Below are 17,070 nucleotides of genomic sequence, written 5' to 3' on the forward strand. Positions count from 1 at the left end.
CCCAAGGGTAAAACTAATGTACAGCCTCAGAGGGATGTTGATGCTTTTTTGAATGGCATAGGACAAGTAAACCATCCACGACATGAGGGTGTCCCCCCTGGGCTTCAGGGTAAAGGAGCTCAGTGCTTCCCATTCCAGTTCCATCCATGTTCTAGCTGATGTTTTGGGGAGGAAAGGTTGATTGCAATGACTGCATTTCCTTGGAGAGCAAATTCCCATCTGTGGGAGCCCTAAATCAGGGAGGCCAGGTCCCTGGGCTCGCAGGGGGTCTGTGAGGCTGAGGAAAGTGTCGGCACTCCTTACCTGGGACGGCATTGAGCAGTAGCACCTAACAGCTGCAGGCAGCGTACCTGTTGTGATATTCACTGCAGTTTCTTCCCCTCCAGCTCTTGTAGGATGGCAACCTTCTTCAGCCTGCTTTTGCAGTAGTGCGCAGGGCAGGGTGCTTTGCTGGCCCCGAAAGTTGAGGCCATCCGGCTGTAGGATGCTGAATTGCCTTGCGCTGTCCCTGCCCCTTCTCCGGGGCTGGGGAGAGTTTGGAGGCTCAGGGTTCTGTGGGGAAGGCAGGGACAGGACTTGGAAAAGCCTTTGGGCGTCAGAACCTGAGTCTTCATGGTGCTGAGAGGTGGGGCCGCTGTCCCAGAGGGAACAAAGCCCAGGAGAGAAAGTTCTCTGTCTGCTCAGGGGAAGCACACATGCATGGGTGCAGCACCCTCGTGTTGCAGCCAAAGTGATAAACCAGCCTTGCTTAGCACAGCTCTCCGTGCAAAAACCTCCGTGGCTGCACGGATCTCAAGCCTCGACTCTGAGCGCTCGATGGAGCTCCCTCCCAGCCAGCCAAGATTCCCGACCGTCCTGACGTGGCGCTTTCCCTCCCAGCAGCGCCCATGCCCATTGAGTGCCTTTCGCTTGCAGCCGGCTGTAATGCTGGCATCAACCGTGCACTCCAGTTTTTGGCCTCTCTGAGTGTTGCTCACTAGAATAGCCCCAAGAGTGACACCCCCCCCCCCCCCAACACCCCCCCCCCCCCCCAGTACCGGCTGCCCCCATTGTGTCTATAGGGATAGTGGTTTCCCTCGGGCATGGTGGGATGGTGTTTCTTCCAGGAACCACATGGATGGCAGGGTGAGACCTGAGGGGGCTTGCGCCGCCCGGGCTCACAGCTGGGGAGGCGGATTCCCTGCTCGCAGGGACCGGGGGCGAGGGGAAGTGTTTTAGGGACAGACTGTGGGGGCCAGAGGGAGGGATTTGAGGGATGGACGCCGAGGAAGGCCTCATCCCTGCAGAGATGGCTCAGGCCCAAGGCAGGGCAGTTCTCTGGATGCCACGGTGTCGATTGCAAAGGACCAGGCTGCCCCATGCAGGGAGCAGGTGCGTGCCGGGGCTGCCAGGGGCCCTGCCTGGCTGTTCCCAGCCCAGCCCCGGCTGGGGCCAGCCCTGCGCTGCAGCCCTGGGGCCGAGGCGCAAGGAGCCGGGCATTGCTGAGGGTGCTGCACCCTGATGGGCCCCGCCGCCGGCTGGAAACCAGGGGAGCTGGTGCCCTTGACGGGCCCCCAAGCAGCCTTCCTCAGCCCCTGCTTTTGGTGACGTGTGGAGCAGCGCACGGATGTCTCTCAGGATTACAAGGTTATGGTATGCCACTGGTTAAGCGAGTAAAGTGTTAAAGCGTGTTATTGTTATGGAAGAATGTGGGTTTGTTGACCTGGGTTCCTGGGGTAATGGTAGTGTGATCTTGTGTTCTGTGTGTTGGGTTTTTTTTGTGGAGAGTGCCTTTTCTCAGCTTTTTGGCCTTTGCAGGGTTTGGATGGAGCCATTGGTTTGTGTACAAAGTTTCTTCTGGTTGTTTTTCTGCTGTGCTGGTGGATGGTGGTGTGTTTTCTGCCTTGAAACCATCGTTACTGGTGTAATATATCTCCTGCAGGTCAGGCGGTGTCACTTCTGGTGTGGTCTGACTCATTTCTGGTGAGCTGGTGGGTAGGTGTGGAGGACTTGTGGTCCCTCCATGGGGAATGACTGCTAGAGGACTAACAGGCAGATCTGTGGAGGGGTGAGAGGACCGCTGGCCCATAAGTAGTGACTGTCAGAGGACTAAGTGTACTTGAATTTACGTGGGCTTCCAAATTCATGGTTATTTCTCCTGCCTTGCGGAAGAGCCATGGGAAGTCACCAGCCACACTGAAGGACAAGGGGTTTCCCAAGGCTATGTGGCTTTTTGGGTTTTGCTTTTGAATAAGAAAGTCCTGTCTCTACATGAGTAGAACTATAAACGGTCAATTTTGCCAACTTTAGAAAGCAGGGAGCAGCACTTTTCTGCTGTGCCTCACATGGCTGCCAGGGCATGGTGAGAAACAGCAAGAGAATTCCTTCCTGTCACCTTCTCCAGGGAGCACTGCTGCACTTTGTCAAGGTGAGATTTTTGGGCTGTGCATTCTTGCCAATGAAAAGAGGTCAATTTTCTCACCACAGAAAGACGGGAGCAGAACTTTTGTGCTGTTCCTTACATGGCTGCAAGGGGAGGATGAGTAACAGCAAGAGATCTCCTTCCTGTCACCTTCTCCAGGGGAGCAGTGCTACGCTTTTACTTTTCCAAGGTGACTTCTTGGGTCTGTGTATTATTGCAAATGTGCCGTGTCAATTTTGCTCATCCCAGAGAGCAGGGAGCAGAACTTTTGTGCTGTGCCTCACATGGCTGCCAGGGCAGGTTGAGAAGCAGCAAGAGGATTCCTTTCTGGCACCTTCTCCAGGGGAATTTCCCAGTTCCCAAGAGACTGCTGGTGCCGGCTGCAAGGGCGCTCCCAGACAAAAGGTGGTCCTGTGTGATGTTGGGGTTGGAGTTGGTGATGTCTCCTTTCCTTAGTCTCGTGAAGGCTTTCAGTGAAAATTTGGTGCTTCGCTCCTATTGCTCTTTTATCATATCGCTCACAATAGCTACTACTGTTTCCTTTTATCATATTGCATGCTATTGTCCTTTATTATAATACAAGAAACTACCTTGGATATGTTTCAATGATTGAGGGGCTCGGTCCACCGGCCGCCTGCACCCGCCCAACCTGCCGGCCTCCCCAGCCGCTCCCCCACGCAGTGGCCGCCCCGCACTGCGCCGGCAATGGGGAGCGCTCCGGCGGCACCCAGGGTGCGGAGAAAAGCCCTGAGTCACGTCGCGCTCCCCCTGTCTGTGGCGGCTGCCCCGTGGGTTGGTGGGGGGGCCGGGGCCATCCCCCAGGGGACAGGGCTGCGGGGGGTGGTCCCCCAGTCGCCTTCCTGCCGCTCTCCGGTAACAATGGTAACTTTTTCTTTGGTAGGGTAAGGGCAGTTGTTCTCAGTCAGGTAGCTAGTCTTTTTTTGCCAATGCACATTAAGCTGCTTCTGAAGAGGGTACGGCCTGTTAGAAGAGAGATCTGTAACCCTGGATTTTACAGCTGTTATCAGAGTGCAGAGCCATCCCAGATAAGCCCCCCTGTGCGGTTCACACCTTGTCAAAGAAAATCAAGATGTGCTATTGGTTACAGTATTTCAGCTGATATTGCCTTTCCCAAAACATACTCTTCCCTTTGCATATAGAAGCATGTTTAAGTGCTCTTAGGATTGTGCTGCTGCAGGGATTCAGGTCATTCACTCAGGCCGCTACCAGTCAGGTGGTTAGAGCAGTCAGCAGCTGCACTGAGACCAGTCTAACATGTTCAAACTGAATGCGAGTGTATGGCTGAAAAAGTTCATTCGCCATGGCTGTGAGGGTATCTGACAATTTGATCTGTGGGTTTCTGCAAAATACCAGCGTCACGTGAAAGCATTTTTTCTCTTAAAAAAAAAAAAAAAGAAAAGTCCTCGACGATGGTTCACATTTGTTTTGTGTTCAAGAATTCTACAGAAGGAAATCCTCAGGCCTATACTGTGCAGAGCTTCTAAAATGAACCTTACAGCAGGAGAGCAAGAGTCTGGCAGGTGTCCTCGTGGCTGTTTTGAAGCTGACAAGCAGTAAAGGCAGGATCTGGAAACTGCCTCTGCACTTCCCTTGTGGCCAGAAAGAGAGAAGTTGCAGATCCGTTGGTCCCATCCTTAGCAGGAGTGGGCACCCAGGCATGGCCCGAGAAGACACTGTAACAAGAAATAGAAGTTTTTTAGCCCCTGTGGATCAAGCACAAGAGCAGCCTTCTTTCTGCAGCATTACCCTTAGGGAACTGCTGTGACAACCTGACAAAGACATGCACTGCTGCAGAAAGTCCGGGGCTTTTCTAAAGTGGGCTGGGAAAGGCATGTTCACCCAGGGTGTAAGGAGTCTCACTTGTCCAAGAGCATGTCACTGAGAGGCCCAGAGCCTGTAAAACTTTTGCAACATGGGTCTGTGCAATAAGTAGGGAGGTGTTCTTTGTATTAAAATACGAAAACAGATAAGAGAAAGGAAAGTAAAACCCAGCTGCAGGATTAGGCCTCTCTTCCTAATGCTCCGAACCTTGAGAGAAGAAACTGTTGGGCTGTATGATGTACTGTAGTGGGCTTTGCAGGTAGTTTTTTGTTTGGGTGATTGTTTTTCGGGGTGGGGGGTGGGGGGCGTCGAGAAGCAGTTCCAGCAGAGTCTGCTACCAGGAGGCTGTGGTATTTACTGTGGGCTGTGAGACTGTATGTGGAGCGGAAGGGAAGGTCACGCTCGGTAGAGCCTGTTGTGGGAGGGATTGCAGAGGAGCTGGAGACACCAGGAGCTGCTCTCTGGGCCCCAGGTGCTCATGCTCGGTTGGTAATCAAGGTGTAAGTTTTTCAGGAAAAGGCAGCATCCTGGGCCCTTTTTTGTTTTTCTCCAGGGTTCCACAAGGGTCTTGCACTGCCTATGTGTACCTTGGGAGACTGGTTTTAAAATTGCACGCCATTAATACTTGATAGATTAATGAGAGTATGCTTTAACAACCTGGGGTGTCCCCCTTTCCAAGAGCCTTCTTAGGCTGCACATCCTCTGCCTTCTTAACGAGGCACTCTGGTTTTGATGCCCACTGTGCTATGAGGAAAAATCCCCCCTGAGTTTCTGTGTGGTTCAGCAAGAGAACAGGGCAGCAGACTGGCCCTGTATGCGCTTTTCAAGAGGCCGACTGGAAAAGTGCTCAGTAAACACGTCATTTGCCTTCCTGGAGTGACTTGTGTGCATCTTGAATGGTGCTGGTAATAGTGTTGCCTCCTCTGTCTCTTCCAGTGGCATACCCGGATTGTGTGTGTGCGTGGGAAGTCGACGATGAGCTCGGTGGCAGTTTTGACCCAGGAGAGCTTTGCCGAACACCGCAGTGCCTTGACGCAGCAGCAGGTGAAAGGTGAGAAGACACAGCTGAGTTCCTGTGATGTGCCTCTAAATAGAGACTGCGCAGGCAAGGTTCCTTGCTGTTAGCCAAGCTCGCTCCATGCCTCCGGCTCCCCCTAAGTGTCCAGGCACGGCGTTCGCCATTCCTAGGCTGGCGGCCTGCCAGACTCTGGCTTTCCACCAACAGGAGCACATCGGTGGTGCTGCACAGAGCAGGGCCAGGCAGAGGCAAGCCTCAGATCTTCACAGAGCTCTGGCTAGCAACGCTGTCAGCCATGGGGCAGGGCATGTGCAAGCATGGGTCATTGGGCTGCAAGAGAGCCTCGTGGGATCAGTGTGCTGGATTGTCACTTCCTCCTTTGCTCAGCCAGGTGTTGGGGAAAGTCATTATAACCGTATTGACTGACTCACTGATGGGTCTCGGCACCCATTCTCCAGCTGCGAGCTGGCCCGCTTGGCACAGCCCAGTGCACAGCTGAGTCGAACATAAGCTACAGGCTTTCCCTGGACTCTGCCCCAACTAGAGTGCTTCTGCTTCTCTCTGCCTTCTTCCTGGGCATGTGTCTGTCTTGTCCCCTTCTGACCTACAGCCTTGCTGTGTCCCTTTGATTTCTTTCTGCTTGGCCTGTTGTCCCCTGATGAAGCTCCTCTCAACAAAGTTGGCGATAATGTGCTTGTTTGCTGCCACCATTCACTTGCACGGTTGCTTCCTGCATCCATGGCGGCACCTACTGCAGTCTGTGCTGTGCTGAGCTCAGCTGTGCTCCCGACTCGGCTGCTCTCCACAAGCATAACTGTAGCAGGATGAATAGAAGTGCACAAGTCCTTTGTTGTCCCTCTTTGATGATGCCTCAGTAGAGTTGCACTGCCTATGAATGGAGCCGTTTCTGTGGGGAGAGCATCTCATTTGCCTTGTTTGCTTCACCGCAGTAACAGCTTTAAACTCTGAAGAAGAGAAGGATCCTCCCACCTACGAGGAAGCCTTCCCTGCGCTCCCTGAGAAAGCACCATGTTTGGAAGCTGCCCGGGAACCTGCTGGGCCCTGGAGCAAAATCCGGCCAATAAAGGCTTCTGTCATCACTCAGGTTGGTGGGAGTGGGTGTCTTATGTCTCTCCTTTTCATCCCTCCAAAAAGTAGGTGAAGTGAAACTTTCCCTGGTGTATGAAATGCCTTAGTGTGTCAGAGTAACTGCCTCTTTGCTGTACTTTGCCCTGGGGCACATGGAAGACTGCAGCTGAATGCTAGGACTGCTCTGGAGGGGGAGGGATGTGTTGAAAAACTGCCCAGAAATAGCTCTGCATCCCTGTTGCACAGATAGCTGGAACACGCCTGAAGGGAGGATTGCAGAATTCACGAAGTGAGTGCTAATGCATTAAAGTATTCCGCTTCCCCCCCCAATAGCATGTTCTTTAGGAAAGCACTCAGTTTGGGACACACTGCCTGCTGCCGTGCCCTCTTACTGCAGCTGGTGTCTCCACTGGAAAGGCTGATGGGTCGCCTAAATCTGGGAACTTAGTACGCCAGTGAAATCCTCCTGTATGGCAATAAGAGAGGGAGGCACTGACAATCAAAAGCACACTGACGCCTTGCTGTGCCCTGCTTTTGTCTGTCCCATGGCTGAGCAGGTGTTCCATGTGCCACTGGAGGAGAGGAAAGACAAGAACATGAATCAATTTGCAGAAGGCGAGCAGGCCAAGATCTGCCTTGACATCATGCAGAAGACAGGAGCTCACCTGGAGCTGTCTCTCGCGAAGGACCAGGGCCTTTCGATCGTGGTCTCTGGCAAGCTGGAAGCAGTCATGAAGGCTCGGAAGCAGATTGTCGCTCAACTGCAGACTCAGGTGAGGGCATCTAACTGTTTCTGCCTTCGTCTTTGCTCTTCCCCAAGACTCGCAAATGCTTTGAGACCCTTGGGCCCGTGTGCTTGTAAGCCAAAGAGGTGTGTTGTTACATGAATAATTCAGCTTTGCCATACGTTTTCAAAGCACCCAATTGGCAATTTGGAATGGGAATGAGGCTTAAAATAGGGTTCCAAGGTAATTACAGGCCGTGGTGTTGCATGAAGCGTGGAGTCTGCGATCTCTGGAACATTTGAGTTGCAACCAGTGACTTTGTGCTGAGGTGCTGGTGCAGGAGCCTCACACACAAAGCTAGTAGTGTGTGAGAACGGGACTGTGCTTTTCCTGAAGTCCTTCAGAGGAGAACGTGGAAGGCTGGGAGAAAGAAAAGTAGAGGAAAGGAAGTCCTGCCAAAAGCCAAAAGCTTCGGGTCAGGGTTCTGCCTTGTGTAACTCAAGGCACACTGGTAAGGAGCCACAACCCTGTTGTTTCGGTTGCTTCAGTCCTCTAGGTTTTGATCTCTTACCTTAAGGTTCTTGAGCTCATAGTCAAGGTGGTAGCTCTTGTTAGGATGTATCACAGCCAGGTGTTGCAGTGTGTTTTAAAGTATAACGCCAAAGGTAGATAATGCGATGTTAATACCATGTCTGCTTAGTGCTGTTCGGCCCCTGTGTCATACCCTGCCAGAGGAAAGAGAAAGGAACGAAACCCTACATCCACAATGTGCATCTGAAAAAACAGTTCAGGTCGTGCCGCCACAGACCCGTGAGCCACTGTTCTCAAATATACCTCCTACTGCCCTGGCCCCAGGTCTGGAAGGTGTGTCTGTATTCCAGTTTCTCTTAGGCTTGGCTGGCTTCAGGACAGGAACACAGAGCTGAAAAGTCACACTGAGTGATCTTTTCTTCACCTTTTATTTTTCCATTATAGCTTGAATGTTCATTGTCTGATTGCTGTTAGTGGTTACCTAATCACAGGGACCAAGAGCACGATAGCAGTCATCAGCTACCAGACCTGTAAAAACTCAGTGAGAAGGGAAGAAGTCGGGAAGCCCTTGTATAGACCAGCCCTTTAATGGTAGATTGAGAAGGACCCCTTTTCCGTGTGGGGCCTTCTAGAAGCAGTCCCAGGAGCAGCACGTGCTACACTTGAAGACACCTTAGCACTTAAGTAGCGGTAAGCATCTGCTAGCTGCCTGCCTCCTGCAGTAGGTTTCTGGTGTTGAATTTCTCTTTCCTAGGAGTCATACTGTATGTCTTGTTCTCTGTAGCCTTGGCAGCAGATGTCAGAGTTCAGATAAACTCCAGCTGTGCGCTGCCATCTCAGTTGTTGTCTGGTGTCTTACACTGGAGGAGAGGCACCTCCTCGTCTGTGTCGGAAGGCCTTTGCTAATTCAGAGTACTGCTCCTGTGCAAACAGAAGGGTTTTGAGGGAAAGGTGGGGTTTATACTCCTGGCATGGAGGCACTGTAGATCAACTGGTACAGTGTCAGCCCTCAGACAGAATGTGCTGGGAAGGCGTTGTGTTTGCTCTGAGGAGCAGTACCGCTGAGCAGCGTCTACCTTGCTTTCCCTGGCTCTGTTCCTGTGGATCTGCCAGTGCAGGCAAGGCTTTTCACAGATGCTTGGTTCTTCTGCTGCAGGCTTCAGCAACAGTTGCCATCCCCAAGGAGCACCACCGTTTTGTCATTGGAAAGAAGGGTGAGAAGCTGCAGAACCTGAAGCTCAAAACTGCAACCGAAATGCAGGTCCCCCACCCAGATGACCCCAGCAACCAGATCAAGATCAGTGGTACTAAAGAAGGGATTGAGAAGGCCCGGCACGAGATCCTGCTTATCTCCGCTGAGCAGGTACCTCAGTATGATCTCTCTCATGGCATTAGCTGGTCAGCCTTTTTGCTTCCCCATGGTATAGTCGGAGTTTGCAGCCACCGTGGCTACAGTCAGTGGCTAACGTTAGCCTGAACGGAGACGTATACTGTGCCACTCGCTGGCTGTATGAGCACCACTGCCAGGTCCTGAAACTTCTTGTGCTGCGTTTTGTCCATCTCTGAAGCCCAAACAAGCATTTGATAGTTGAAGCGACGCGTCTTAGGTGCCAGCTGAGATAAGGCAGGAGATCACAGGGGTGAATATCATAAACAAGGAGCAGCAGCAACCATATTTGTAGATTGAAAGAGGTGGAGATCTACAAGCCCACAAACTTGAGAAGGTTGCTTGGGCCAGAGTGTCAGGCAGGACACCCCTGGGAACTTAGCTGTGCCTGGCAGAGACTGTAATATAGAGGACAGTTCCCACCAAGGTCTGTTGTGGGCTCTTCCAGGATAAGTGTGCCATGGAGCGGCTGGACGTGGAGAAAGTGTACCACCCTTTCATTGCTGGCCCTTACAACAAGCTGGTGAGGGAGCTCATGCAGGACACAGGGACGCGCATCAACATTCCTCCACCCAGTGTCAACAAGACAGAGATAGTCTTCACCGGAGAAAAGGAGCAACTAGCCCAGGCTGTGGCTCGAGTTAAGAAGATCTATGAGGAGAAGGTACGGATGGTCCATAAAGCTTCCCACCTTCCCCTGGCACCTGCTCCTAGGCACTCTTCCCTTCTTGTTCTACTTTTGTGCATCCCTCGGTTGCATCTGGCTCAGCAGCCCTTGCAGTACATGACCCCGAATCCTACCGTTTCCTCACTCAGCAGAGTGGGAGCTGGGCTGATACTATCCGGGAGGTGACAGATTTCTCGCTTTTCTGTATCGTGGAACTTAGCAGGCCACCAAGAGCTCCCCTGGCTCTTGTTCACACCGGGGCTACTAAGGAAGGAAAGAAGTGTGAAGTCTACAGTGGTGGCCAGCTGACAGTATCAAAGTTGCTACCTAAGTAGAAGTTGCTGAAGAGTGAATGTCACTCCAGTTTATTTCCCACAGCCAACGCTGCTGTGAATATCCTTGTTGTGGGTTGCTGGGCTGTTTTTCCTCGTGGTTAGGTCTGTATTTGTACCAGTCTGGATTTCAACAATCGGCTTATAGCCTGCACAGTGTTGCATCACAGCACTGCCTGGGAGACGGCTGGGAGTTGAACCCTGTTGTCCAACGGGGGGACGGGGACGACGACAACGACATGCCTGTGTGTGTGGTCTCTTGCATGCCGTGTCCCAGGGAGCTTGACCCAGTATGCTAGTTTTGGACTTCCCCTGTGAATTTTTGAGCACAAGGCTTTCTGTAGGCAGGGGTCCAAGGGGTGCTAGGGTACTGCCGAGCCACTGTGCTCAGCTTGGCTTTGCTCTTTGCTGGGTGCAGAGTTTGACTGCATCTTGTGCCTCTTCCTGTCGCTCTTGTCCTTCCCCGCCCCCTTGTGATTGATGCCTCAGTGTCTCTGCCCCTACAGAAGAAGAAGACTACTACTCTTGCAGTGGAGGTGAAGAAGTCCCAGCACAAGTATGTCATCGGCCCCAAGGGGAATTCCCTGCAGGAGATCTTGGAGAAGACTGGAGTCTCTGTCGAGATCCCACCCACTGACAGTAGCTCGGAGACGGTGATACTGCGAGGCGAGCCTGAAAAACTTGGGCAAGCATTGACTGAAGTCTATGCAAAGGTACTGACAAGATGGGCTAGGCCTCCTTTGAAGGTCCCATGAAGATACATTTGTGAGCACTGACAGGTGTAGCGGGGGTGGTCTCTCTTGGGCCATTAGAGGTGCAGCTGAGAAGTCAATACCGGACGTGCAGCATGGGAATTGGAACTGAATTGTTGTGAAGGCCTCTTCCAGTTTGTCCATCAAACAGCTTCTCTGTTTTTCTGTCTCTCAGGCCAACAGTTTTACCGTCTCCTCGGTCTCTGCCCCCTCTTGGCTTCACCGTTTCATTATTGGAAACAAAGGACAGAACCTGGCCAAAATAACTCAGCAGATGCCAAAGGTATGGATGAGCTGGTTAGCTTAGCACCCCCAGCGTAGAAAAAGGTTTAGTCCAGATCACTCGTCACAGAAGAGAGAGGTGTCTTCTAGCGTGGGTAAACCCAGGGGGAAATGACACAGATCTTTGCTGTTCAAGGGAACCCTCTCTTTTACTGCTGCAAACACTGCTCCTCCTATGTTATTGTCATGGGTTGAGCCCTTCCAAGGAAGCTTTATGTGGTGCTGTTTTGAGAACTGATATAGTAGGATACGTGGAAATGGTGAGTGCAGCAAGGCTTCTCCCTGGTGAGTTAGACGCTATCTAGATAAAGGCTAGATGAGTAGACTTCTCCAAAGCCCTTGCAGAAACCGGGACAGCACCAGAGCCTTGGGCTCTAGGCACTGCCATATGGCCGAAATTGTTAAGTTACTGACTCGTAAAATTGTGGGGATTTTGTTTGGGCTTTTTGGGAGGAGGCGCATCTCTTAGTGGCAGGGATCGATGGTGTAGGCCTGACCAAGAGCATTGGCCTGGCTTGGATCTTGGCAAATTCTTAAGAGATTCATTGTCTTTCACCTCAAGGTTCACATCAAATTCACTGGAGAAGAGGACAACATCACTTTGGAAAGACCTACAGAAGATGTGCATGTGGCTCAGGAACAGATTGAAGCCATGGTCAAGGAACTGGTGAGCTGGAGTTACTAGTTCCAGTAAGAAACTGGGGGAAGAAGGGGCAACAGAGCAGAGGTGATGAGGTGTTTATCACATCCATATGATGTCTTGACATGCTTAATCGAACTTGCAGAAGACAAATTGTGTGGCAGGTGGATGACACCCCTTGGTTATGAAACTCATCCATAGCATTCTTGAAAAGTCAGCATTAATTTTTTTGGTGCAGAGAAGGAAGGATTCTCTTTGTTATAGCTGGAGAGGCATATAAGTAAGTGTTTTCAATGTTTCATGAGCACAATGCTCTCTTCTCAAAGCAGAGGAATGCTTGTGCTCTGCTTAATAGCAGAAGTGCTTGTAGCTGACCGCTGGTGAGTCAGTGCCAATACTGGCAGTAGGCAGTTACTTAGGGCACGAGACAGAAGCGGTGGCCTGTCCTACCTGGCCCTATATAATATACTATATAATATATAATATTGTATATTTATATATAAAATATATAATTCTTTTTAGATCAACCAGGTGGATTACGCAGAAATCAAAGTTGACCACCAATTCCACCGACACCTCATTGGCAAGAATGGAGCTAACAGTAAGTGGAGTGCCTTTCTAGTCCTTCCCACGCTCACACTCCCTGTGTTTAGTAGATCGTATCAGGGGCTCTGTAGCTCACCCAGTGTGCTGTCTCCATCACATTTCCTCTGCTTTTCTGGAGTGGTGGTGGTACAAGGAGAGAAATGGGCCGTGAGGCCTTGCGATGGCTTTAACGTGTGAAAGTACCTTGGGAGCCTGAACAGTAGTGGAATTACTTTGATGTGTCCTGGAGGCTTTTTTTTTTTTTCACGCATTGCTCTGTGTGAATGACATTTTAGCAGCCAGTTGTGGGTGGTGGAAATGTGCTTGGTGAGCTTCTCCCTGTAGAGGAATGAAGGCGGTGGTTTGATTATCATTGATAACATGCAGCTGTGGCCTTGCCTCAGCGGCAGTGGGCTGATTGACATGGACGATGTGCAGGTGTAGCTGGTTCCCGCTAAGTGGTTAAATAGCCCTGTGGCTTGTGGGAGAGGGTGTGAGATGGAGGAGGAGCAGTGTGCTCTGGCCTCTGGAGGAAGGCTATACAGCACTGGCAGTAGAGTATGGCCAACGGTAAAGCCTTTTTGCGGTCTGCTAGTTTGATAGTGCTGCAACATGTCCCCAGCAAAGAGTTTGGGGTAGAAACGAATGATTATCCTCTGCTCTAAATGTGATACTGTTTGGGGAAGAAACACGCCTCGCTCTGACAAGTGAACAATTGGCTCTGTAGATGCCACAGTATTTACTTGTACAGGTTCTTGTGTGGCACAGGTCTGCTCTCACTGAACTCCAGGGTGAAGAGGCAATTTCCCCTGTCTCAACCCTACCCCACTGAGCCCTTCCCAGAGGCGGGTTTACTTCTTCAACAGCCTTTGAGCAGTGATAATCAAGGTGCCTTGCTTCCAAGTCTTTGCCTAGCAGACTGCGTCACCACAGTCCTTGCCTTGAAGTTAACAGGATTAAGGACCTCTACAAGGTGTCTGTGCCCATTCCCTCGGACAATGAGAAGAGCAACCTGATCAGAATTGAAGGAGACCCACAGGGGTTCCCACAGGCCAAGAAAGAGCTGCTGGAACTCGCTTCCCGTATGGTGAGTGAGTAGGCTGTGATGTTTGGGAGACTGCAGGGTTTGGGCTCTCGTGTTCCCTTGCAACCTTCTGGTGTGAGTGTGTGCCCCTTGCCCACCGAGCACTTGGATCTCATGACAAGTGCAAGTTCCTCTTCACAAATGTCTTCCTCTGTTCCCTCAGGTAGCCCTTCTCTGTCAACGCAGAGTGAATTTTGTCTAGAGAAAAGAGGGACAGTGCTGGCAAATAAACTGTCGGGCAGCAAACCGCTAAGTATATGGCTCTCCGGCTGAACACTCAGTGTGCACTCTACTCCCATCAGGAAAATGAACACACTGAGGACCTAATCATTGAGCAGAAATTCCACCAGACCATCATTGGGCAGAAGGCTGAGCGGATCTGGGAAATCCGGGAGAAATTCCCAGAGGTAAGGCTTTGTAGGAGAGGAGGAATCCAGAGGGGTTATTCCCTACATGGGTAGTAGGCCTGTCGTCACAGAAGTCGTAACTTTAGTGGCTCTGTAGCGCAAGTGTCTGAGAAGATAGTTCTTTTAGCCAGAGGCCGCTAACACGGTTACCCTTTTCTGAAAGGGAAAAGGGCATGTGTAGGATCCCCCCAACCTTTGCATGTGTCTGACACAAGGGCTCTTGCATTTGCTTGAGCTAACTATAAATGACCGCTCCTGCAGGTTATCATCAACTTCCCAGACCCTGCACACAAGAGTGACATCGTCCAACTCCGAGGTCCCAAAAATGAGGCGGAGAAGTGCACTGAGTACATGCAAAAGATGGTGGCAGACCTGGTAAGGAGGTCTTCTGCCTGCTGTTCCCTCCTACGTGCCTGGATAACCCTGGGGCAAAGCAGAGCTCTACTGGCTTGGGTAGAGCTAAAACACCTCAAGAGGAGGGAGCTGTCGACGCTGTTTTGGCTGAATGGAGGCAGGGGGTAGTACCTGTTATGTGAAGGCTATAGGGGAACGTACTTGCCTTTGTTTAGTCTTACAAAAGTCCCTCGTATAGAGAACTTCCTTGGGTCTAAGCTTATTTTCAAAAGCTCGTTTATCAGAGTTCCTGAAGTGGGGCCTCACTTGCCACGACAGTGTAATCTTCAGTTCTCCCTTCCTTTCTCCCTTAGGTTGAAAACAGCTTTTCTATTTCTGTCCCCATCTGCAAACAGTTCCACAAGAACATCATAGGGAAAGGAAGTGCCAACATCAAGACGGTGAGATATCCTTCCTAACTCAAGTGCTCGTGATGATCGCTGCCTGCAGCAAAATCCCACTGGATGCTCTCTCCTGCTCATTGGTGATGTCAAATATAGCCTGCAAGGGCTTTTCTTCTGACATGGGACACTTCTGAGATGTTTATTTTTTTTTTCCTTTGTGGCAGATCCGTAAAGAAAGCAACACCAAAATTGATCTCCCAGCAAAGAACAGCAACTCGGAGACAATTGTTATCACAGGCAAGAGAGCAAACTGTGAGGCTGCTCACCACAGGATTCTTGCCATCCAGAAGGAGCTGGTAAGTGAAACAACGGGCCTTTTGCAGTTGAGAGACTTGACAATTTTGCTAGAAGACACAGAAACAGACGTGGTTGAAATGGGTGAGAGCAGGGTGGAGACAAATGTGTCGGTCTGTTCTTGACTCGTAAACCAAAGTTTGTGACTGCTCCTGTCAGGAGTAGCCAGTCTCCAAGCCCTCTGCTCAGGCATTTCTTCCAGATCTATAAAGCTTCTAGCAAGGTGGGACTTCGAGGGTAAGCAGAGTGGGTGCAAACACGTTTCTGCAGCTTGAGTCAAGAGGCTGGTACTATCCTCCCTTAGGCCAACAGCACAGAGGTGGAGGTCTCTATTCCTTCCAAACTGCACAGTTCCCTCATTGGTGCCAAAGGCCGCTTCGTCCGCTCCATCGTAGAGGAGTGTGGTGGAATCCACATCCACTTCCCCACCAAGGGCTCTGGCAGTGACACCGTGACCATCAGGGGCCCAGCCCAGGGTGTGGTGAAAGCCAAGAAACAGCTGCTGCACCTGTGAAAGAGCACAAGGTCTTAATAAATAAATAAATAAATAAATGGCAACGCTCTGTTTGTGTTGAGAAAGGCATCTAGTCTGACTAACTGGAAGAGAAAAGTGGGCACCTGAAGGAGGGAAGGAGGCCATCAAGTCAGGAAATCGTTGAAGAAAGAAAATGGAAATGTCTATTCCACCTAGATCCCCCCTATTATGAATGGAATGACTGGGTGTCCAAATCACAAGAATATGTATGTAAAGATGTTGTGTAACATCTTAGGAAAACTGTATAAAATAACTAACTTTTCACTGAAAACTTGGGAGCTAGTTTGTCTGGTGCGAGTCGGCTAGCTCCCCGACATTGCACAAAATAAATACCTTTGCTGCTTAAAGACAAAACTGGTCTGTGGGCAGTTACTCTGTGTGCCGTTTTGGCATCAATTTGGCAGGCCAGGCAGGAGAACTCTCCGCCGGTGCTGGAATCCAGGGGCCTGGGGACCCTCGGGGCCCCCGACTGCATCTTCTGTGGGTGAGACTCTCTAACATCTCAACTTCTCACACAGGTGGACAAGGACTTCTGCACGACATAAAAGGTATTTATATTTATTCTTTGCTTTGAATCTTTGATTGTCTTAAGATCTGGGAAGCTGAAAACTTCATTTAGGGTGTCTTAAGATTTGGGGAATTCCTAGAACATAACAACGGACATAGCGCTCTGTGTCTTGTTTGTCTATGTGTTGTCTTTTTACATGTTCAAGATTAGAGTTATGAATCGTAAGTAAAAAAAAAAAAATTCTAGTATTTCTAGGTGAATGGCTGAAAATGCTGCTTAGAGCCAGAAAAAATTAGAACTTGGCAATTGTTCATTGAAACACGTACTTTGTGTGCTAACGCAAACTATCAGCATTCCTAGAGTTGTATGTAACATGCTGCTGTGTGGCTGAGGGCTGCCCGGCAAGTGTGATGTGTGTGAGAGACACAGTTTAACTGTGAAGTGAGTGGGGAGTCCCAATCTGCGTTTCCATGTTCCCCGCGAGGGGGCCGGCCAGAGACGGACGAAGCGATGGAAAAGTCAACGTATGAAGTGGTGGAATGAACTATTAGATATTAGACACTTCCCCGGTGGAGTTGTGCATGGGGTTTGCCTTGGAACAGTTTGTCTCCAGCCAAGTCCAAAAGTCAGCGGTTCCCCATCTCAGCCCAGAAAGCAGGATGAACAACTTTTGTGGTGTCTTTCAGCTGGCTACCGGGGCAGTGTGAGAACTACCAACAGAATTCCTTCCTGGCACCTTCACCGGTGGAGTTGTGCATGAGGTGTGCCTTGGAACAGTTTGTCTCCAGCCGACACAAAACTCAGCGATTCCCCGTCTCAGCCCAGAATGCAGGTTGAACAAATTTTGTGGTGCGTTTCAAATGGCTACCGAGGCAGTGCGAGAACTACCAACAGAATTCCTTCCTGGCACCTTCCCCGAAGGAGTTGTGCATGGGGTGTGCCTTGGAAGAGTTTGTCTCCTGCCGAGTACAAAAATCAGCGTTTCCGCATCTCAGCCCAGAAGGCAGGTAGCCCAACTTTTCTGGTGCTTTTCAGCTGGCTAACAGGTCAGTGTGAAAACTACTGACAGAATTCTTCCTGCACTTTCTCTGGTAGAGCAGCACATGGAATGTACCTAACCCTTACAATAACTACACCTCTAAACCTAATACTAACCCTAACCCTTAGCCAAATCCTAAACCCCACCCTAAGCCA

General features: G+C 50.7%; 1 protein-coding gene across 1 annotated transcript; it reads left to right on the top strand.

Annotated features, from left to right (window-relative positions):
• The first annotated feature begins 5,152 nt into the window (after window positions 1-5,152).
• Window positions 5,153-15,380, top strand: LOC129783552 (vigilin-like). Its single transcript, XM_055793505.1, has 15 exons — window positions 5,153-5,294; window positions 6,212-6,366; window positions 6,908-7,123; window positions 8,763-8,969; window positions 9,442-9,657; window positions 10,499-10,705; window positions 10,920-11,027; window positions 11,589-11,693; window positions 12,189-12,267; window positions 13,199-13,338; window positions 13,638-13,742; window positions 14,004-14,117; window positions 14,450-14,536; window positions 14,704-14,835; window positions 15,138-15,380. Exons 1-15 carry the CDS (start codon window positions 5,219-5,221, stop codon window positions 15,345-15,347), a joined length of 2,157 nt encoding a protein of 718 aa, XP_055649480.1. The 5' UTR covers window positions 5,153-5,218; the 3' UTR covers window positions 15,348-15,380.
• Window positions 15,381-17,070: the final 1,690 nt, after the last annotated feature.

Source organism: Falco peregrinus, unplaced genomic scaffold, assembly GCF_023634155.1.
Source record: "Falco peregrinus isolate bFalPer1 unplaced genomic scaffold, bFalPer1.pri scaffold_51, whole genome shotgun sequence".
NCBI classification, from domain to species: Eukaryota; Metazoa; Chordata; class Aves; order Falconiformes; family Falconidae; genus Falco; species Falco peregrinus.